Source organism: Polypterus senegalus, chromosome 17, assembly GCF_016835505.1.
Source record: "Polypterus senegalus isolate Bchr_013 chromosome 17, ASM1683550v1, whole genome shotgun sequence".
NCBI lineage: Eukaryota > Metazoa > Chordata > Cladistia > Polypteriformes > Polypteridae > Polypterus > Polypterus senegalus.
The window spans coordinates 20,599,266-20,620,501 of NC_053170.1; the positions used below are offsets into that span (position 1 = coordinate 20,599,266).

General features: G+C 41.3%; 1 protein-coding gene across 3 annotated transcripts in view; it reads left to right on the plus strand.

Annotated features, from left to right (window-relative positions):
* Positions 1–21,236, plus strand: part of si:dkey-34d22.1 (discoidin, CUB and LCCL domain-containing protein 1) — a 92,119-nt gene that overhangs the window by 66,465 nt on the left and 4,418 nt on the right. For all 3 annotated transcript variants that reach the window (XM_039739766.1, XM_039739764.1, XM_039739765.1), the window contains 4 exons: positions 1,923–2,021; positions 8,702–8,792; positions 12,438–12,475; positions 12,732–12,860. In XM_039739766.1, the coding sequence (XP_039595700.1) occupies positions 1,923–2,021; positions 8,702–8,792; positions 12,438–12,475; positions 12,732–12,860 (357 nt within the window). The remainder of the gene's footprint in view (positions 1–1,922; positions 2,022–8,701; positions 8,793–12,437; positions 12,476–12,731; positions 12,861–21,236) is intronic.

Below are 21,236 nucleotides of genomic sequence, written 5' to 3' on the forward strand. Positions count from 1 at the left end.
CTGCTCCAGTGTGGTTGTGAGGTGTCACCCGTTACATGGCTGCACTCGGGTCCCAATCCGGGTGGTTCGTTTTGTGGAGGGTGCACCTGCTCCCAACCTCTCCTCTTCCTCCTCTCAAGAATGTAAAATCTGCTATTAAAGAAAACAGAAATTTGCCTGCCATTGGGGTACGTTTGACAGGATCTCCAGCAGGTTAAATATATTCTGGTGCTGTTTAGGGGATTTGTCTCCATGTTGTTATCTTTTCTTTATTGTTTCAGTTTTTTGTTGGTCACCACCTAGATAGCATCATCCTTGCTGCAGTTTGTTTCTCAGTGTGTCAGCTGATGGCGTATCAGACGTGACCTGTTTAAGAGACAGATGATGCAGTATGCGGTTTTTGAGGTTGGGAGCATGCGCTGATTACAGCGTGTTGCCGTACCCACCACACGGCGAACCACCCAGATTGCAATCCAAGTGCAGACGTGCAACGGGTGACACCTCAGCATTGTGAGTTTTTTTACAGTGGCTGGAGTATGTCTGTCCTAAAAAAGGACTGTTTTGTCTTGGCAGACTTCTCTATTACTCTGCTTTCCCATTTTTGTATTCTTTATTGCGTAGACTTTATCAGAATGCCTCAAATCCCACAGACTTAGCATTCTTTATAAGGTATTGTACTTTATAACTTCTTCCCACCTCCCCTTCTATATCTATAACCTCAGGCAATTACTTAGAGTGAAAGACAGGAAGGAGTTAAATTACAACTTTCAATAATGTACTATTGATAATATTCATAAAATAACAACAATAAGCAAAGTACATATGGATATTGGCAACCATACAACCTGATAAATGCTATCTGTGAAGATTCAGGTGGCACTCAGACGTGTGGTCAGTTAAACGTCTCCAGTTAAGTCATCATTTCTAGTCAACTTTCTTCAGGACGCACTGCATGCCTGTCTGTAAATGGCTGCCAAGTTGTGCTTTTGGCTTCTGTTCTTCTCTTCATGGCCATGGTGTGTGAGAGAGAGAGGAAGTGGTAGAGCGCCCCAATTTATAGATTCTTTGTCCAAATCCTTACACCAATAGGGTGTTGTGGTACAGAATGACTTCTGATTCAGAACCAATCCTACACAGCCACACTTCAGACCAATGGAGGCACATACTGCCTTTTCACCCCTGCATCAAGACCACTTGCCAGCTAGGTAGTTTATGGCCATCCTGTGGGGGTGGCCCCGTATGAACGTCCTGCACAGAATCCCTTGAGTCTCCCAAAAAAACGCTGCAATAAAATTCACATCCTAAGTCAGTCCTGAAGATTTTGGGGGGTTGGTTAGACATGAAAACATCGCTGCATCGTTTCTCCTGAAACACTAATGTGACATTTGCTTTGTCTGACTTACAAATAAAGATATGCAAAATATGTATCAACTTATATGCAAAATTTCACACCACAACAGGCTCTTTAAAAATGTATTATTTTTTGTTTAAAAATTACAAGTTTCCCATTACGTACTCAAGACTATGTCTGCCTTGTCTCAATCTATCCATCCATTTTTTAACTTGCTTATCCAGGGCAGAGTCGTGGGGCAGCTTTTAATAAAGATTTTGCTCAATTATTTGATCCCCACTTGTCCCAAGACTGCAATTTATCTTCAGTGCTTTCAGACATCTGCCACCTAAGAAACAAATGACTAGTGATTTTCTTTTTTTTAATTTGGTTAAACCACTCTCTCTGGCCCCAGTGTCATTCACCTGCTCTCATAAGAACACCAGGCTTTGGTTAGCTAACAGCTGGGCTGTCCCAATATCTCATCCAGAATTCTTTTAAAAGTTGCCAAGGTTTCCGTGTCAGATTCCCACAGCTCTTTCTGCAAAGAATCACGTGAGTCTGACTCTGGCACACCACTGACCCTTTGTTTCACCAACATGTTTTATTTCAGAATTGTCCATCAACCCTGAGGTGGCTGCACCTACTGAACGAAACCAAGATGTTGTGTCCATCACAGATGGCCCAATCATAATAAGGAATACAGAAGAATGTAAGACTTTTGTGATTGTTCATAATTGCATCTTAGTAGTTGAAGGAGTGAGGGGGTACAATTTCAGAATCTATAAGATGTGTCTGTTGAAATATTCATTATTCCAGGGAGGGGTACAACATGTTCAAGTGTACAAAGTACAATGAGATCCTTAGTTGCTTGTCTCCCACATACTACTGACAATAATATTAAATAAACAATAGACAATGAATACAACACCATACATAAAATAGAACATAATAATTCCTTACATTTATTTTCTCACTACTCAATGCGCTTTACACAGTGAGTGGAGAGCCACTTCATCCACCACTAATGTGCAGCATCCACCTGGATGTCTAGGTCATGGAGGACAATTTAGACTGGACGTTGAAATAAATCCTACTCTTTACCAAGGATGCCCAAGGATCTGACCACAGACTGTCAGGTCCTCGGTTTTATGTCTCATCTGAAGGATGGTGCCATTTTTGCAGCACAGTGTCCCTGTCACGCACTGGGGCATTGGGATCCACACAAAGACCACAGGGTAAGTGACACCAATGGCCTCACCAACAACTCTTCCAGCAGCAATTCAAACTTTTCCTGGTTGGTCTTCCATCCATGTACTGGCCAGGCCCAAAAATGCTTAGCGTCAGGTGGATGACCTCTTCTGAAATGTATGTGGTATGGCTGCTGGTCCTAAATCAGTTGTTAGATACTGTATGTATATATCTTAGTGTGTGGTATAAATACAGTATGTTATACTGACACACACAACATACACACTTATGCAGCAGTCAGCATGATTACGGTGCATTGATCTAATGATGTAAGTGCTAATGGTCCTAAATTGGACAGGGAGAAAAATGGCTGTGCAGGACAATCAAGTCCTTTTATGCACACTCTGTTTATCTGCCTAAGGCAGCATGGGTTATACTCATATGTACTAAACACAAGGGATCTGTGTGCCAGGAGTATTCTATGCTGCCTTCACCACCCATACCAGGATGTAATTCGGCCAAGGAGGGTGGAATCCTCTGTACATCTGCTTACGTTATTTAGCACAGATGGAGTTGTGGGCCTTCACAGCTGCCTAGAGAAGTAATGGTAGTAGTGATGATAGTCAAGAGGTGTTGTGCCCACACTAAGCCATCAGTGATGGTGCTGACCTCCTCCGATGTAGACGGCAATGTGGTCTGCCCCTGCTTCTTGCTCAATTTGGCTGCCAACAAGTTAAAAACTGTGAAAGCACTTCAAAGGCCATCTGTAGTAGGCACCTCTGTTAGTCAGTTACCGCTCTCTAACTGGACCTAAACAAACGTCTTATTAGTCTTGTTAAACCTTGTAAGGTGCCATTGACACATTAAAATAAAGGCTGCCTGTAGTACATTAATCACGACACTTTACTGTTGTGTAAAAAAACCTTAGTACAGGTTTGTGTTTTATACCAATAAGTGCCTGTAAAAACAATAATAGAAACCCCTTTAAAGCCCCTTTTTTAGGTGTGTGTCCATATAATGCAAGAAGCACCAATTGCAACAGCCATGATGGTCTGTCGGTCAGCCTGTTTGTCCACATGAAACAACTCGCCACCCCCCCCGGGTGGACCACTTTTGTTGAAATTTAGTATACCTGTTATTTCTCAGAAGATGCAAGTAACAAGGGCCGCGTTGTAGTGTACTATTCGTGCCAAAATTAATGCAATCCAACAAGTTAACTATAGTGCAACATAATGCATATTATGCACGTGGTGCATTTCATTTTGGCACATTTTTATTATGTCATAATTCAAAACATGACAATCAAAATGATTGCTTGCTTTTCACTACAGTACACAATTTTTGTGATAAAATGCAATATAAAAGTGCATTTTTATATAAATTTATATGAAAGTGTATTTTTATATAAAAATGCACTGCATTTTAATTCATGCCCATCAATCGCATGTCGTAACTTCAAGCAGACTAAACGTATTGCACTTCACTTAACGCCTGCTTAGAGTGGACTGCATTTCAATTCTAGACCACACATTAATCAACCAAAACTGAATGACCATTTGAATGTGCATTTAATTTTGGCACAAGTCATTTTCCATACAATGTTGCACAAAGAGGAAGACTGTGCTGCAAATAGCAAGGAGAGCACAGGATTAGAGCTTGCGGGTGCTGAAAGAGTTACTTAGCAGTATTCATACGTCCTGTTTATCGATGCCTGAGAAGATCTTCAGACTAGAATTAAAATCCTTAAGATCGTTCTTACCTTTGGTATTTCTGTTACACAATAAACCAATTAATTTCCTAGTTCTTCATTATTTATGTAATGTTAATAACAACAACAACAACATTTATTTAGATAGCACATTTTCATACAAACAGTAGCTCAAAGTGCTTTACATAATAAAAAATAGAAAAATAAAAGACACAATAAGAAAACAAAATAAATCAACATTAATTAACATCGAATAAGAGTAAGGTCCAATAGCCAGGGGGGACAGAAAAAACAAAAAATAAAATCTGTAGGGATTCCAGACCATGAGACCACCCAGTCCCCTCTGGGCATCCTACCTAACATAAATGAAACAGTCCTCTTTGGATTTAGTGTTCTCACGGAAGGGCTGGATGATGATGGTCACGTAGACTTCTGCCTTTTAATCCATCCATCATTGTTGGAGCATCATGAAGCTTTGAGTAGGTGGAGGTGGCGCAGGCCACCACCACAAAGAAACCGGAAAAAGAAACAGAAGAGAGAGTAGGGGTCAGTACGGAATGAATTACTGAGTTTTAAATGATATTATTATCTAGTTGGGGAACTTATTTCAGTTGCTTTTCCCCATTCATAGGGTCATATTGATAGTAATTTTGTGCTAATTTTTGTATTTATACTTATTATTCTTTTGGTAATTTCGCTTTATTGTCGCTATGAGCTGGCATTTAGAGGGCGACTGGCTAGTTTGGTTTTGTTACTAAGACTGAGAAAAATTGTATTGCATTTAACTGCACTGAATACCAGTTGGATGGTGTGAAAGAGTCACAAACACAAAGATAAAGGTCTAAGGTAGCCACCCCGTGTAGATGAAAAGAAGCAAGAAAAAATGAGTATAAATTGTCATTTCAGACAGAGCTCAAGAATGAACTGATTAACAATGAACAAAATGGCGGTTAGAGTTGCAGCAGGAAGGGGTGTGTCCACTAGAGTTGGAACCAGAAGTGAGGTCATCAGGAGGGATTTCCTTCTGTGGGTCTGCAGAGGAGGACAGAGAGAAAGTGGTAGGTGACAGCGCCAACTCCTGGGGCCTCATGCATAACGGCGTGCATAGAATTCACACTAAAACATGGCGTAAGGATGAAAGCGGAAATGTGTGTACTCACAAGATGCATAAATCTGTGCGTTCGCCAACTTCCATGTTCTTCTGCTCCATAAATCCCCGTCAGTGTGAAAGTAACGCACGTGCACACACCTGCTGCCACTCCCTAAACTCCTCCCAGAATTACACCTCTTTGAATATGCAAATCAATATAAATTGCCCTTAAGCTCAGCGTTCTGTGAAAAGGCAGTGGCTAAAGCACGGGGGAAAATAGAAGAATTTCAGTGAATACCGTGTGGAGGCAAGGAAAAACGTATTATTTGTTGGTTTAAACAGTGGTATAAACAACAAAATGAAGTTGATCAAGTGACATAGAGTGTTGGAGAAACTCGAAAGCTCAAGTTCACAAAGTCACACAGTGCTCGAAATAAAAAAGAAATTGTCAGATATCAAAGTCGCCGTGAAAAGGCGAGTCGTAGCCTACCATTCGAGTGTCATATGAAAGCTTATTAGGGTACAGAGAAAAGAAAAAGAATAGGGACACAGTGAGAAAAAAGCACGAAATGTCAGCTTTAATCTCAAAATTTTCTCTGTAATCATGTAGTTTATTTTGTCATTAAAGTATAACATCATAAAGTTATTCTTAAAATCGCGTAATTTACTAGTTTCACAAATCCCATCATAACTAAAGTAGCATGTTAAATGCTTTGTTTTGTATTTGATCTTCTATGAGCTCTATGTGTGTGAATCACTACGTGCTTCTTAAACGGGCTTTCTCTTCCTCCGACAGGACACAGAATTCATTACATTTGTGATATTACAGCTCTCTGAATAATTAAAATACTGAGATGTATACTTGATATCATTTTCATGATGATAGGAGTTAAAGCAGGTTATTAAACATGGGAACACGGTGGTGCAGTGATAGTGATGAGCTGGCCAGAGATTGTTCCTGCCTCCCACATGATGCTTGCTGCACTGTGCACGACCTTCGATTAAATAATTGATTGCAGCAGTACTGTCTATTCCAGTCATACTAACCCCCAGTTCCTGTCCTTCCTTTTCTTTCTCCAAGTAACCAATCAGCACACAATCAGCTCTGTAATAGATGTTAAACCATCTGTAAGCTTAGAACACCGATTCTTCAAAACTTTTAAGGAACATTGAAATATCTTCGTAGTATGTGTTTGATTATTCAATCCTTCTATCCATCCAGGGTCACACCAGCCCCAGCAAGAATACAGCGCGAGGCAGGAACAATGCCTGAATAGGGCACCAGATCGTCGCTAGCGCTGCGCCACCATTTCCTCACATGTTTAATTATTAACAATATAGATTATTTAAATGATGTTAACGTTTTATCTGTATAATGTAATGAACGTATTTTGCTGCATTTCATCTTACAAATGATATCATCATCATATGTAAATACGCTCTTTATAAAGTGGCGCAGGTTGTGCAATATTATAACTGTATCGCAAGTTTACAGTGAGGTGATTGTACTTATAAGTACAAGCAGTTCTACAAGGAGCACTTGATGGGCTGATTGATTGCATTTATAGCTCTTGGGATAAAACTGTTTCTGAACCGTGATGTCCCTACAGGAAAGGCCCTGAAGCGTTTGCCGTTTGAGAGCACTTCAATAGACTGTGCGCACGGCTGAGGCAGCATGGGCTTGATGCTGTATACTGATAATTCTCTTTCCAATCAGATTGCACACTCAGATACAGTGGGATAAATTGTCTGAGTGGTGCATTGAGAGGAACAACGCTAAAGCAGCTATGGTATTTGAAGTAGTTTGGCCATTCCGTGGACCATTATATTGTTACAGGTTAATTACAATCAGATGCCTTAAACTAATAAATGATATGCTGTTAATTTCAGTGTACAGTATATGATAAAGCCGCATCAGGGATGTGGATCTAAAAAAGAAAGGGAAACCACACTGGAACAAAAGCATTGTTTTGACGCTGGGTGTTGCCAGTTTGCAAAACCGAGCGGAGAACTTGCATACGCCAGGGTTTTAGCTAATGTGAAAATGTGCATGGCTTTACGCCAAGTTTAGGTTTTATACATTGCAATTTGAGCGTGGAAACGGGAGTACGCAACATTTTTGTACGTATGCACCATACATGAGGCCCCTGGTCCACCAGACAATTACAATTATTCAAACCTATAAACTCTTTCCCATGCGCACATGTGTGACAATGGTTATTAGAATTGTGATCATTTTGGGATCCCTTTTGTTATTAAAAATAAAAAACTACATATTAAACCTTACATTACATAACTATTCAATATTTCTCTGGCACTACAGTTTATCAGCAAGGCTGCAATTTGTTTTTATTCCAACAAGTTTACCTTGAGACTTCAACTGAGACTTTAATGCTCTACTAGGTACTTTTAAAAATGTTATGCTTAAGAAAACTGAACAACAATTAGTCAAAGACCCTTCACCACTAACACACATCAGTCAATACCGTTTTCACATCATTTGAATTCGAGTGTGCTGTGCATGAAAGCTATTGAAGATGGGTGTAACTGCAGCCCGCAATACCAGAGACATAGGTCAGGTGATGCCCACAATCTCAGTCCCGAAACACCCTTTGAGACAGATGACCCTCCCAGAACCCTAATCTTAACCATAGTGTAATGGGGCCCTAATCTTAACCACAGTCTAATGCGATGGGTGTTTTGTGACTGATGTTGAGTGTGTTTCATGATGTCGGGTGTTATGTGACTGACCGCACAGGTACTGCAGTCTGCAATTACACTTTGTTGAGCTGTTGAGCCACCTCAAGTATATTTGGGCTCTGCTTTAAATTCCATTGTAAAGGACTGTTGAAAAGCATGTGTTTAACACAGTTTACTTAACATATGTGATGACATTCTACTGTTATTTTTGAATGGGACCGATTGTTATAAAAATGTTTAATAAACAAAACAACTGACTCTGAAAGAAATAAAAAATGTCAAATTCTCCAACTTGCTAATCTGTTAATGTAGTTCCTGATGGCACCTGAATGTTACACCATGCATATATTTTCTAACTTGTTGTCTAGGCACCTGCATCAGAAGGTAGTCTTCTATTCTACAAGCCATGTCATCGTTGTTGTTGATCAGGCCTGTGATTGTGGTGTCATCAGTAAATTAATGATGGAGTTGGAACAGAGTCTGGGATGTTGGGAGAGTTTTGGGTGATAGTGATAATGTTATACTAGCAGCTCAGGATGACAGTCGAGGGCAGAAGGTCCTCAGGAGATATTCAAAAAAGTTCTCATTCTTAAAAGATCATCAGTATACTAACCTTTTTTGGGCCTTTTATCCGTGCAGATCATCAGCATGTCACATGGGATGACAAGCAAGTTGAGTTTTAATCCTCTTTTGTGTTCCGCAGCTCCCAGTTTGATGCTGATTCTAATTGTGGTGGGTTTGGTGGTTAGCCTGTGCGCATTAGCCCTGTTGGTATGGGTCTGCAGGAAGAAGAGGTAAGTGTCTGGCAACTGCAGAATAAACCTATAATCAGTCATTTGAACTAAGCAGAGAGAAATTGAAATGGGTCAGTTCTGAGTAGACTTTGCCATCTTGTTCCAATATTAATAGTTTTAATACTTTCTTTATCTCAATAATAATGCTGTATGAAAGAATGATTGATAAATGAAGTAATCCCGGGTTCTGTGTTGTTGTTGTTCTGGTGGGAAGTCTCATATCCATGCAAGCTGGAGTTAATGCTGCTTCTTTTGTTTTCTTTGTTTTTTTTTTTTTATTATTTTTTTACATGCTTTCTAGTGGTCCAGGTCATAAGGAACAGGACCACAGACCTCACACCACGCACATAGTTTAGACTTGCCAAATATGGTGGCAGCGCAGAAGCACATCTTAGGACTGCACAGTATGTGAAGACCTGAGTCCCTGGAGGAAACTCTCACAAGTACACTGAGAACATTCACATTCTGCACAGGACCCGAGATCAGACTAGGGTTCAATGTGCATTGTCAGTTGGAAATGCTTCCTCCTAAGCCAATCAACAGGCTTCAGTTTGTAGAGCAGCTTTCACAATAGGCAAAGCATTTTACAAACAAACTTTATATTGCAATTTTAGAATAGACAAGTACATATGCTTAAGAGTTAAAGTTACTAGGACCGTACATCATACAGAAACTATAAGACAAAGTGAGCAATGTCTGCTTTAGGATGCAGATAGGAACAACCCATTTTGAAACCTTGATATAAGAGGACAGTTCCAGATAGGCTAATAGGCTAAGAAGTGTTTGTCAGGCGATCCTGTTTTCCAACAGTCAGTCTTCATGTAACTGTCATATTGGAAATTGTATTGATCACCCAGCCTCATAAAGACCAAAATATCTTATCTAGTAACCATTAGAAGAACATTAGAGTTTGATACACAACACCCTACTTCACACCACCACTTACAGCACAAAACTGCCATCAAACTTACTGGTATGACCAGGAGAGGATCAAACAAGAAATTGTAACCAGAAGGCTAATAGAATGAACGTCAAACCCAAAGTCATAACTCAAAACACCATAATTGAAATACTAAAGCAAAAAGTCAGGAACTGAGAAATCTATTGAAAATAAATGCGGAATGGTTTTTGTTGTAATCCATCAAACTCAGGTAATTGTGGTTCTGTAGAAGTGAGCTTTATGCTATTGCTTTGATGATATAACCCATGTAACATCTGGGATTGGTCTTCGTGGCAAGTATAGATGTGACACAAAATGGCGGCGAACAAAAAAAAAAAAAACTATGAACTGTTTCAAAATGTAAAAATAAACACAAGGAAAAAACGTGACGCAGTGGTAAGTATCTTGACACTTATAGGGGAGAGAATATGTGCAGCATAGCTCCTTAGCACTGACTTCTCTACAGAAAATGCCATGACTGCTGCAGTGGGCACCGCTTTGTGAAACACAACTGGCAGCCTGAATCCAGGCAGAAATGCAGATCTGGATAAGCAGACATATGACAAGTGATGATAAAGTAAAGAAAGCTGCTTTAATGAGCAAGTCCATAATCCAAAAGAGTCCTCAAAAATGAGAAGGAGTGGGTGTAACAAAATCCAAAAGAAGAAATATGCAAACAGAATCCAGAAGCGGGCATGAGGTCTTCAACTGAGACAAGAACAAAAGAGCAAGGCCGAATTCAAACAGGCCAAGTCATTCATCCATTATCCAACCTGCTATATCCTAACTACAGGGTCACGGGGGTCTGTTGGAGCCAATCCCAGCCAACACAGGGCGCAATGCAGGAAAGAAACCCCGGGCAGGGTGCCAGCCCACCGCAAAAGATAAAGTCAATAAGCACAAACTGAAAACACTAAATAAGACCCGTCATAGAAGTAATGTAATGCAATGCTGAGGCAACACCACCATCACAGATAGGAGTGTCTGTTGGTGAATGACATGTAAAAGGACCAGAACCCTGTCCAAATCCTCACAGGCAGCTCTTTGTGGACACCTTAGGGGCAAACCTACAACAGCTTCTTTTACACACCTGATCCTGTATGGACACTTGTGAGCACCTGTCTGCAATAATGTAGCTCCTAGAGAGCATCTGACTCCATTCACTTACTGCTCAGATGTAATCCATCAAATTGGTGACCCCAATGCATGAACCTCTAGCAGTCATTGTGCGAAGGCTAATTATATATTACTGCTGTCCATGTTGACCACCTGGGATGGTTTTCATGGACATTGGACCACTTCTTCTGGGAGAGGCTATTTTTTGTCACGTGGTGTGTTTCTGTAAATTGGTCTGGAATGGATTTCCCATTCGGGCGGCACGGTGGCGCAGTGGATAGCGCTGCTGCCTTGCACTTAGGTGACCCGTGTTCGCTTCCTGGGTCCTCCCTGCGTGGAGTTTGCATGTTCTCCCTGTGTCTGCGTGGGTTTCCTCTGGGTACTCCGGTTTCCTCCCACAGTCCAAAGACATGCAGGTTAGGTGGATTGGCAATTCTAAATTGTCCCCAGTATGTGTGTGTGCGTGCCCTGCGGTGGGCTGGTACCCTGCCCGGGGTTTGTTTCCTGCCTTACACCCTGTGTTGGCTGGGATTGGCTCCAGCAGACCCCCGTGACCCTGTATTTAGGATATAGCGGGTTGGATAATGGAATGATGGATGGATGGATTTTGCATTCTGGGTGTCTGCTCTGAGAAAGAACAACCGAATGTGTTACAGAACAGCATTTGGGATCAGCATGCCCTGTGCCATGGTACATGGCCTTTTGCACCTGATACTCCTGACCCCCACACATAGCTCATTTCTGACCAATAAGGTGTTTCATTGGTCTTGTTTTCTAACCATTTCTTACTCACACATCACCTGTTATGTATATCGTTTTTGTGGAGTTTTGGCCGCTGTCTCTAGGTACAAGTGTTTTTATCATTGCAATATAAATATACACAATGTGTCATTTTTTTAAAATATTAGCAATATTTTTAAATGTTTGAAGTGGGAGTTCCTTTCAGTCATTATTGTAGTTGAACCGATGTTAGCTGTAAGAGAACTGACAGACATCCTGAAATTAAGTTTTCTGGAGCCTTGTATAAGATCTCCAATTTAAAAATGTGAAATTCTCTTTTCGGCACAAATGCCATTTGTTTTGAACCCAAGGGTTTATCCTGCCTTATCAGCGTGCAGGGTGGAACTCTGCATTTTTAACTGCCATTAGAGGCATTTATCTCTGCTTTCCCACAAGCCAAAGGAAACACAAAGTTAAATGCATAATTGGGAAAGTGGAGTTTACAGGCTTATTATTGACTGGACTTTTGAGGCCATTATCATTCAGGCAGGAGCGACTGGCATCATCACACGGCACTCATCGTGGATCGCATTGAGTATCATAATGGTCAATGTGTGTTAGGGAGTCGGGTTGTTGGACATCTGCTGATTTGCCTGAGTGTGTCACAGGGTGGTCTGGTAGCTGCAAGGGCATTTTAATTAAAGCACTGTTCTAGAGGGTTCCCTATGAAAGGTGCTATATACTTGATGATTCAGGGACTATAATACATAGTAATATCTTAATTTGCATGCATTGTCCAAAAGAGTGTGTCTGTTTGTCGTTTTTTTCTGTGCACTTAACTGATTGGTTGTCTACTATATTTTTGGCAGGCAAAATGGAAAGGAATTTCAATGTCCCCTGCAAAGAGGTGAGATCTTCAGCACCAGTGTTTACCTTCATATTAAGAAACATAGCAGTTGGTTTCTTCAATGTGCCTTCTGAAAATGTAATAGTTGTAAGTAGCCATTAAAAACCTGGGGGTATCACAGGGATTATCACTGCAGGCAGGTAACATGGCTAGTATCTTTATAATGGCTTTTGTAGAAATTCTACTTTATGGACAGAGAGTCATGAAAAGATGTGAGTGCTGTAATGAGTCATGATTTGGCTTTGATTTGTTGCAGGAATTAAGGTCTCAAATGGAAAATCGTCAAGCTTTTGCTGTGAAAATCGACCCCATTTAGAGTCAGAGTTGACACCCTACTCCATTGAAAGGATCGGGCCAAGTGATTATATGGAAACCCCCCAGACAGGTAAGAGAACAAGTGGCCATTCTGTGGCAAAACTAACAGTTTGTGTGTTGTTGGACCCCGAATCTTGATGAAACTCCATAACCTCGGTATGTTAAGTCAAGTTAACTGTAATGTATGTATAAACTTCCATGAACATCCACTTAACTGTTTTGGAGTAATGCATAGTCTAGTGGTATCTACATTGACTTATTTGGCTGATGCCTTTATCCAAGGTGCCTTACAAAATTTATGATCCAATTGGTTACATTTCTTTTGGTTTTCCAATTGGAGCACAGACAGGTGAAGTGACTTGTTCAGATTCACACAATGGAATTTGAACCTTCAACCACAGGGTTTAAAGTCCTAAGCCTTAACCACTACACCACACTGCCTGACGGTTATTGACCTCCCATTACGACTCAACAATTAAATTCTTTAAAATTTATATTTTATCCTGAATGGTATTGTAAACACTAAATTTTGTGAAGGTAGACAGATGTTTTTGAGTGCTGGACCACTTTTGTGTTGGACCCCATTAACCCACCATTTCAATGAAATCACTGCCGTAAAATGTAGCTTTCACTGTGAGTGGGGCCAAACTTAAAGAATGTGCCAAATTCACTACAATCAGCTCAACCGTTTTTTTTTGTATGACAAAGTGGTTTTTGGTTTTGCTGCCCCCGGCATTACAATCCCATCCCAACCCGATGGAACTTTTGAAAGGCTTAACATTGAGATAGTAATACATGCAACATTTCACGAGCGTCAACTTACAGTAAGTGATGCATTTTCCTCTCCCCCCATTAAAGCCACCTTTCTCAATTTAATTTTTGAAGCACCATGTTGCCTGTATTTTAGGTTGCCTCAGCTTTATTACACATGAAAAAATATATGAAGATTGACTCAACAGTTTTGGAATAAAGTGCAGCTTTGGGCTTCATTTTATTATTACAAATGTTTGTGATACACCAACTGTTGGAATGACTAAGACATAGAAACTGGATGGACACACAAGATACATCTTTTAGAATATATTTTGTAACGTACGTAGTAAGAAAACACATTTTTCATTCCAACAGATGGTGCATCACAAATAATTGTCCATCCATCCATTTCCTAACCCGCTGAATCCGAACACAGGGTCACGGGGGTCTGCCAGAGCCAATCCCAGCCAACACAGGGCACAAGGCAGGAACCAATCCCGGGCAGGGTGCCAACCCACCGCAGGACACACACAAACACACCCACACACCAAGCACACACTAGGGCCAATTTAGAATCGCCAATCCACCTAATCTGCATGTCTTTGGACTGTGGGAGGAAACCGTAGCGCCCAGAGGAAACCCACGCAGACAACATGCAAACTCCACGCAGGGAGGACCCGGGAAGTGAACCCGGGTCTCCGAACTGCGAGGCAGCAGCACTACCACTGCGCCACCGTGCCACCCTACAAATAATTGTAGTAATAAAATGTGTTACTAGAAATGTTTGTGATTTTTTTATGTTAAATGTACATTTTATTTACACAATACAAACTTCAATCCACAAAACAGCTTTGCCTTGTCGAAACTTCATACCAATTCAATTACACTTTATAATACATTCTTGGTAAGAAACATTCATTTTGTAATCATTTTCTTGGTGGGCAGCACGGTGGCACAGTGGTAGCACTGCTGCCTCGCAGTTAGGAGACCCGGGTTCACTTCCTGGCTTCTCCCTGCGTGGAGTTTGCATGTTCTCCCCGTGTCTGCGTGGGTTTCCTCCCACAGTCCAAAGACATGCAGATTAGGTGGATTGGCGATTCTAAATTGGCCCTAGTGTGTGCTTGGTGTTTGTGTGTGTCCTGTGGTGGATTGGCACCCTGCCCAGGATTGGTTCCTGCCTTGTGCCCTGTGTTGGCTGGGATTGGCTCCAGCAGACCCCCGTGACCCTGTGTTCAGATTCAGCGGGTTGGAAAATGAATGAATGAATTTTCTTGTGATGCACCATCTGTTGGAATGACAAATTCAATTAATTTTATTACTACAAATGTCTGTGATGAGCAATCTGTTGGAATGACAGAGACATAGCAACCGGATAGACACACAGACACTTTTCGTTGTATTAAGGTGGATTGGTTAAAAACTGTCCCTGTAGTCTACGATGAGATCCCGCTTTGGCTGGTTCAAAAGTTCGTACTTGCTGATGACAGTGCCCTCCCATCTGCCTGCTGGGAACTGTAGTCCCTGTGTTAGTGCCGTTTTTTGGGCTGCCCCCCATTATAAACTTCTCCCTGATATGCCATATAGCACATGTTTTAAGTTGGCACAATGGCAAACCGACATGCACAATTTTCAGTGGTTCTTGAATGAGGCAGACAAACAAACAGGCAAACAAACAGACTGTAGTTTTGTTTATATAGATTAACACTCTCAGGCCGGCTTAATCCAGTTCACAGTCATCAGGTGGCCAAAGCAGCATCAGGTGCAAAGCTAGAATCAGACATGGATGCGGCACCAGCTCATCGCCGGGCCTGCTCATGTGCATCTCCACCTGGGGTCTAAATGGAATCACCAATGTACCTCACGCACACCACTGTGCCACTAAGCAGCCTCATTTATGTTGCAAAATCTGATTTTAAAAATGCTGGAAACATTAGAGGAGATGTGGCAATAAGCAGTGCAGGCAGATTTCTCTTTATGTAGGTACTGCCTCTGGTAAATCTGCAGTTTGAGGGTCCATGAATGGTTCTACTTTACAAGCTTTTCAGAGGGAACGATAGTCCTGGATTAATGAAAAGGGGACAGTGAGACCAAATGACGAGGTCATCTTGAGGCCGCTTTACGTTTGTGTGGTTGTGGAAGACAAGGCAGCGTTTGAGAAGGCCCTTGCCTAGTGGCTGAGCCCGTTGATTCTGCTCTTCGTCCATTCTGCTTCGCTGCCTTCAGTTCTCTCTCTCACAGTTTAAACATTGCTTCTTTATTCTCTTTGTATAGTACAGAAGGCTTTTTTATTTGTTTTATTTATTTTTTTTTTACATCAGACCTACGCTAGTAGAGAACACAGCTTATGTAACACTATAGAAGCATTTATGTGAGAAAGGAAGCAAATACTTTAAATACACAGCCGAGCACAGAGGGGCCAGTGCACAAACAATCAAGGGGTTTATCCAGTAGTAATTAAAATGAGTTACTCGTCCTCTTGGCCAGCAGTTGACTTTCCTGTGATGCCAAAGGGGTTTTTTCTCCTGAGTATTCGAAGAAAAGAAAACAAAATGAGGAGGCCTATTTTAAAATTAATTAAGAATTGACATACCATGTATGGTGTGTATATAAATATAATATATATATTGTAATATCCCCTCCCAGGTGGGCAAATAAATCTCGCAAGCAATTGGTGGTAATTGTCCAAAAAAAACGAATCAATGGTTTTATTTATTTTCTTCTGACTTCACAAGCCGACAAACAAAACAAGCACTGAACTCAAAAACCATCCCACACCACGAGGCCAACACACTCTCTCTTCTTTTACCTGAACCTCCTTTTCCAAAAGTCCCTCCTGCCCAGCGCCCCAGAGGCTGCTTATTAAGAGTGGCAGTTGTGTCTCTGCCCGCCCCTCTCCACAGCACTCCCTTTTTTTTTTTTACTTTTTAGAACACACTGTCTCAGTGGCAGCTTCTCAGTGGTACCTCTGGTCACGACCGTAATTTGTTCCAAAACTCTGGATGTGACTCAAACGTAATTTCCCCATTAGATTGTATGTAAATACAATTAATCTGTTCCAGACCATACAAGCTGCATGTAAATATATATTTTTTTAAGTACAAATTTTTTTAAGTGCAAAAATAGTTAATTATACCATGGAATGCACAGTGTAATAGTAAACTAAATATAAAAACATTGAATAACACTGAGAAAACCTTGAACAACAGAGAAAACTAACATTGTAAGAGTTTGCGCTAGACCCTTATGAACCGCTCGCTGTAAACACTTTTTTTATGAGTTTTAAGCACAGGGAATAAAATCAAATGCCACTTCTCTTGCAAAACTTTTCAAACCATCCTCTACTGGCTTTAAATTCCTCACCTTCGCCACTCGAAGATGGATTTTTTTTCAGCAAATCGTCATGAATCTTCCTGGCTTTCTCGCATATGATCGCCTCGCTTACGCTATCCCCTGCAAGTTGCTTCTCGTTCAACCACACTAGCAACAGTTTTTCCACCTCTTCCAGCACTTGAGGCCTCTGCTTGGTTAACACTGTAACTCATTTTGCAGCATCAGCTGCTTTGTTAGGCCCTGTATACGCAAACAAAAGAAAATGGAAAACGGAGAATGGGAAATCATTGGCGCTTACGAATGCACATAGGGGAACTGGCCGCCAGTGGTTTTGTTCGCCACCAGAGCGTGTGGTCGTGAACAGATGCAAAATTTTGGCAAACTTTTTGGTCGTATCCCGATTTGTGCTTGTTCCGAAACGTTCGTGACCAGTGGTTCTTAATATGTACTGTATATGTGTGTGTCCCTTAATTGAAATTAAGCCAAAGGCTGTTCTCTTTATCAAAAATAATAATTTACCAAAAACAAAACACACAAGAGATCGATAAATAATATGTGGACTCAAAAAAAAAAAAACAATTAACAGAAAGAAAGTCCCATCTGCCCCCCGAGGCCATAACTAAACGGAGCGGAGTCTCTTGCTGTGCTAAGGCGTGGCTCATCTACTTACCCGGCAGCCATATTGAGCCACATGCACAATCACTGCTCTTCTCCTCTCTTTAATGTCAAATTCTGGACACATGGCTTTCCAGTCTTTTTGATCATTTGTCCAACTGTGACACTAAGGCAACTTTATACTCCAGAATGGGACTCTATCTGTTTGTCCCCCAGATTCTCCTGGCATCCACCTCACTATGCAATTAAAGGACATCACACATGTTGTAATACAAGTGCTGCCTACCCTACAGCAGGATGCCATCTGTTACATACAGTACAGTAACCCTCTACTGCCTTCCCAGTGCCACCATCACATTGGGGTAGACGGCCAACTTTTGGCTACCTGACCACATTTTGGATTCCCCTGACATTATTTCAAATTGTTAGTAAGCAGTGTGGTGACTGCTGACTCATATCACAATTACCATTTGTCCTCCTAATAAACTTTTATATTACTGCTAAAAGTCAGTGTGCACGCACAGACATAAATGGCATATAACAGAGACATATGCATCACAAACATTTGTAGTGATAAAGTGTGTTAATACAAATATTTCTGATGCACCATCTGTTGGAATGACAAATACAATGCATTTTTGCACACTGCAAACATTAATGTTGAGGTCTACGTTGATTACTTTGATTTCAGCCAGTCTTAGACAGGTAGCACAGCTAGTAAACAATAATGCAACATTCAGAAAATAACAAAAGTGAAAATTCAAAACGGGTTCACACTTTAAGTGAAATAATAAATAAAAAAAAAAAAGTTCAGTAGAAATTCAGTGAAAAGGCCAGAGAGTCATGGCAGGTTTAGGATTAGCTGATAAAAGTTACAGTCTTGCATATCACACACATTCTCTCAAGCGGCTCTTCCATACACTTAAGAAGACTGAAGTACACAATTGTAAGAGTTCCTTTGTCTCTGCTTGTCCTCGCCATGCTGACAGAAGTCTGTTTCACCACACATTGCCTAACCGCACTGCAGTCTTTATGCATTTGCCAAAATCAATTCAGTTCGGTCATGTTGTTGTCTTTAAGGCTGAAACAAACTTTACAAGTCTGAACCTGCCAATTTTCTGAACCACCATCTTCGACCATAAAAGGATCACTTGAATTAAAAAAGTGTTTGATTGACTGAAGAAATAAATGATGAATACATATAAATAACAGTGATGAGTTGGAACACAAAAGTCATGTGTTTGATTTCAAATCACATTTCTTTGATATACCAGCAAGGCGCACACCTCCATCCTGCCTCCCTCTCACCCAGACACTTGGTTATTTTCAGGTTAACTTTTACACTTGCCCTTTACATGTTGATTTATATTTCACATCTGCCCCTGAGACTTGACTTATAACATTCTCATTGGTCAAGAGTCATGTCTTCAATACAAAAGTGTGATCCCATGTGAACCGCCTGTCTGTTTGTGAACTACTTTCAGTTTCCAGAGGTGTTTAGTTAACAATATTTCAGCAAAAAAATGCATGCATATTGCAAGCTGTGAGCATACGACTGGATGGCACGTGGACTTTGACAGTGTTTTTCAAATCACTGGGTTGAGTGGTTCAGGGGCTGCCGTCAGTAGGTTGTGAGTTACTATTGTGTAAAATGGTAGTGGTTCATTAAATGGATTGTGCTGGGTCATGAGTGAGTTGCACAGTACGTCATATCAGGTGGCAGCTCCAGTGATGGTACTTGGAAAGAGTCTGACAATCCTGCTCAGTTCACAAAAGGGGACGACCTACCTCTCCCCTACTCTGACGATCGCACTTGATTTACTAAGTGGAGCTGGTGGTGGGTCGTGAAGACACTTACATGAGAAAAAAATGAGTCACAACACCAGAAAGTTCAAGAAACACTGAATTATGATACACGAATAACATCAGATGTTTTTCATGGACATTTTTTTATCACCATAGACTCCTGTCCTATCAGAAATGTCGTTATCCCAATTCAATAAGAAAACAGATTTAAAATTGTTTTCTGCTACACTGCTCACAAAAATTAAAGGAACACTTTTTTTATTGGGCCTGGCATGAAATCAATTAAACCTGTCTGATAATTTTCTGGTTGGTTAAGCAGCTGAGGTCATTGTTAATCACTTTCAGCTGTATTGGTGTTCATGGACTTAACGACAGGTGCACTAAAGTGGCAACAATTAGAAAGCCCTCAAAACAGGACTGGTTTTACATGTGGAGGTCATTTCAAGTTTCTCCCTCTTGATCTTTTTTGGCTGGTTTTCCACTCGTGCTAGTTTTGGCTTGAGTAATCATCTCTACTGGCAGTATGAGGCGATTCCTTAACCCTACAGAAGTTGCACAGGTTGTCCAACTTCTCCAGGATGGCACATCCACACGTGCTGCAGCAAGAAGGTTTAATGTGTCTCCCAGCACAATCTCCAGAACATGGAGGAGATTTCAGGAGACTGGCTGTTATTCTCGGAGAGCTGGACAGGGCCGTAGAAGGTCCTCAACCCATCAGCAGGACCGATACCTGCTCCTTTGTGCAAGGCGGAACAGGCTGAGCACTGCTCGTGCCCTACAGAATGACCTCCAGAGGGCCACTGGTGTGAATGTCTCTACCCAAACAATCAGGAACAGACTTCATGAAGATGGCCTGAGGGCCCGACGTCCTGTAGTGGGCCCTGTGCTCACTGCCCAGCACCGTGGAGCTCGACTGGCATTTGCTCAAGAACACCAGAATTGGCAAGTCCGCCACTGGCCCTGTACTTTTACAGACGAGAGCAGGTTCACCCTGAGCAGCTGTGATAGACGTGAAAGAGTCTGGAGAAGACAAGGAGAACGATATGCTGCCTGCAACGTCGTTCAACATGACAGGTTTGGTGGTGGGTCAGTGATGGTCTGGGAGGCATATCCATGGAGGGACGCACAGACATCTACTGCGTAGGAAATGGTGCTCTGACTGCCATAAGGTATCGAGATGAAATCCTTGAACCCATTGTCAGACCCTACGCTGGTGCAGTAGGTCCTGGTTTCCTCCTAATGCACGACAATGCCCGGCCTCATGTGGCAAGAGTATGCAGGCAGTACCTGGAGGATGAAGGAATTGAAACAATTGAATGGCCTTCACGATCCCCTGACTTAAACCCAATAGAACATCTGTGGGACATTATGTTTCGGTCCATTAGGCGCCACCAGGTTGCTCCTCAGACTGTACAACAGCTCAGGGATGCCCTCATACAGATCTGGGAGGAAATGCCACAAGACACCATCCGTCGTCTCATTAGCAGCATGCCCCGACGTTGTCAAGCATGCATACAAGCTCGTGGGGGCCACACAAAATACTGAAAAGCATTTTGAGTAGCAGAAATTAAGTTTTTGAAAAAATGGACTAGCCTGCCACATCTTCATTTCACTCTGATTTTAGGGTGTCTACACAATTGAGCCCTCTGTAGGCAGAAAACTTTTATTTCCATTAAAAGACTTGGCATCCTTTTGTTCCTAAGACATTGCCCTGTCGTTATTTGTATAGATATCCAACTTCATATTGAGATCTGATGTATCTAATGTGTTTCTTTAAAGTGTTCCTTTAATTTTTGTGAGCAGTGTATTTCTACAAACCATATGGGGAAATCAACATATAAGTAATTTTTGGCTGGAGTGTTCCTTTAAGCTAAATGTATGTATTCCTTTAAGCATTTTTAATTATTCCTTTAAGATTTATTTGCCGTTTATACTGAATACT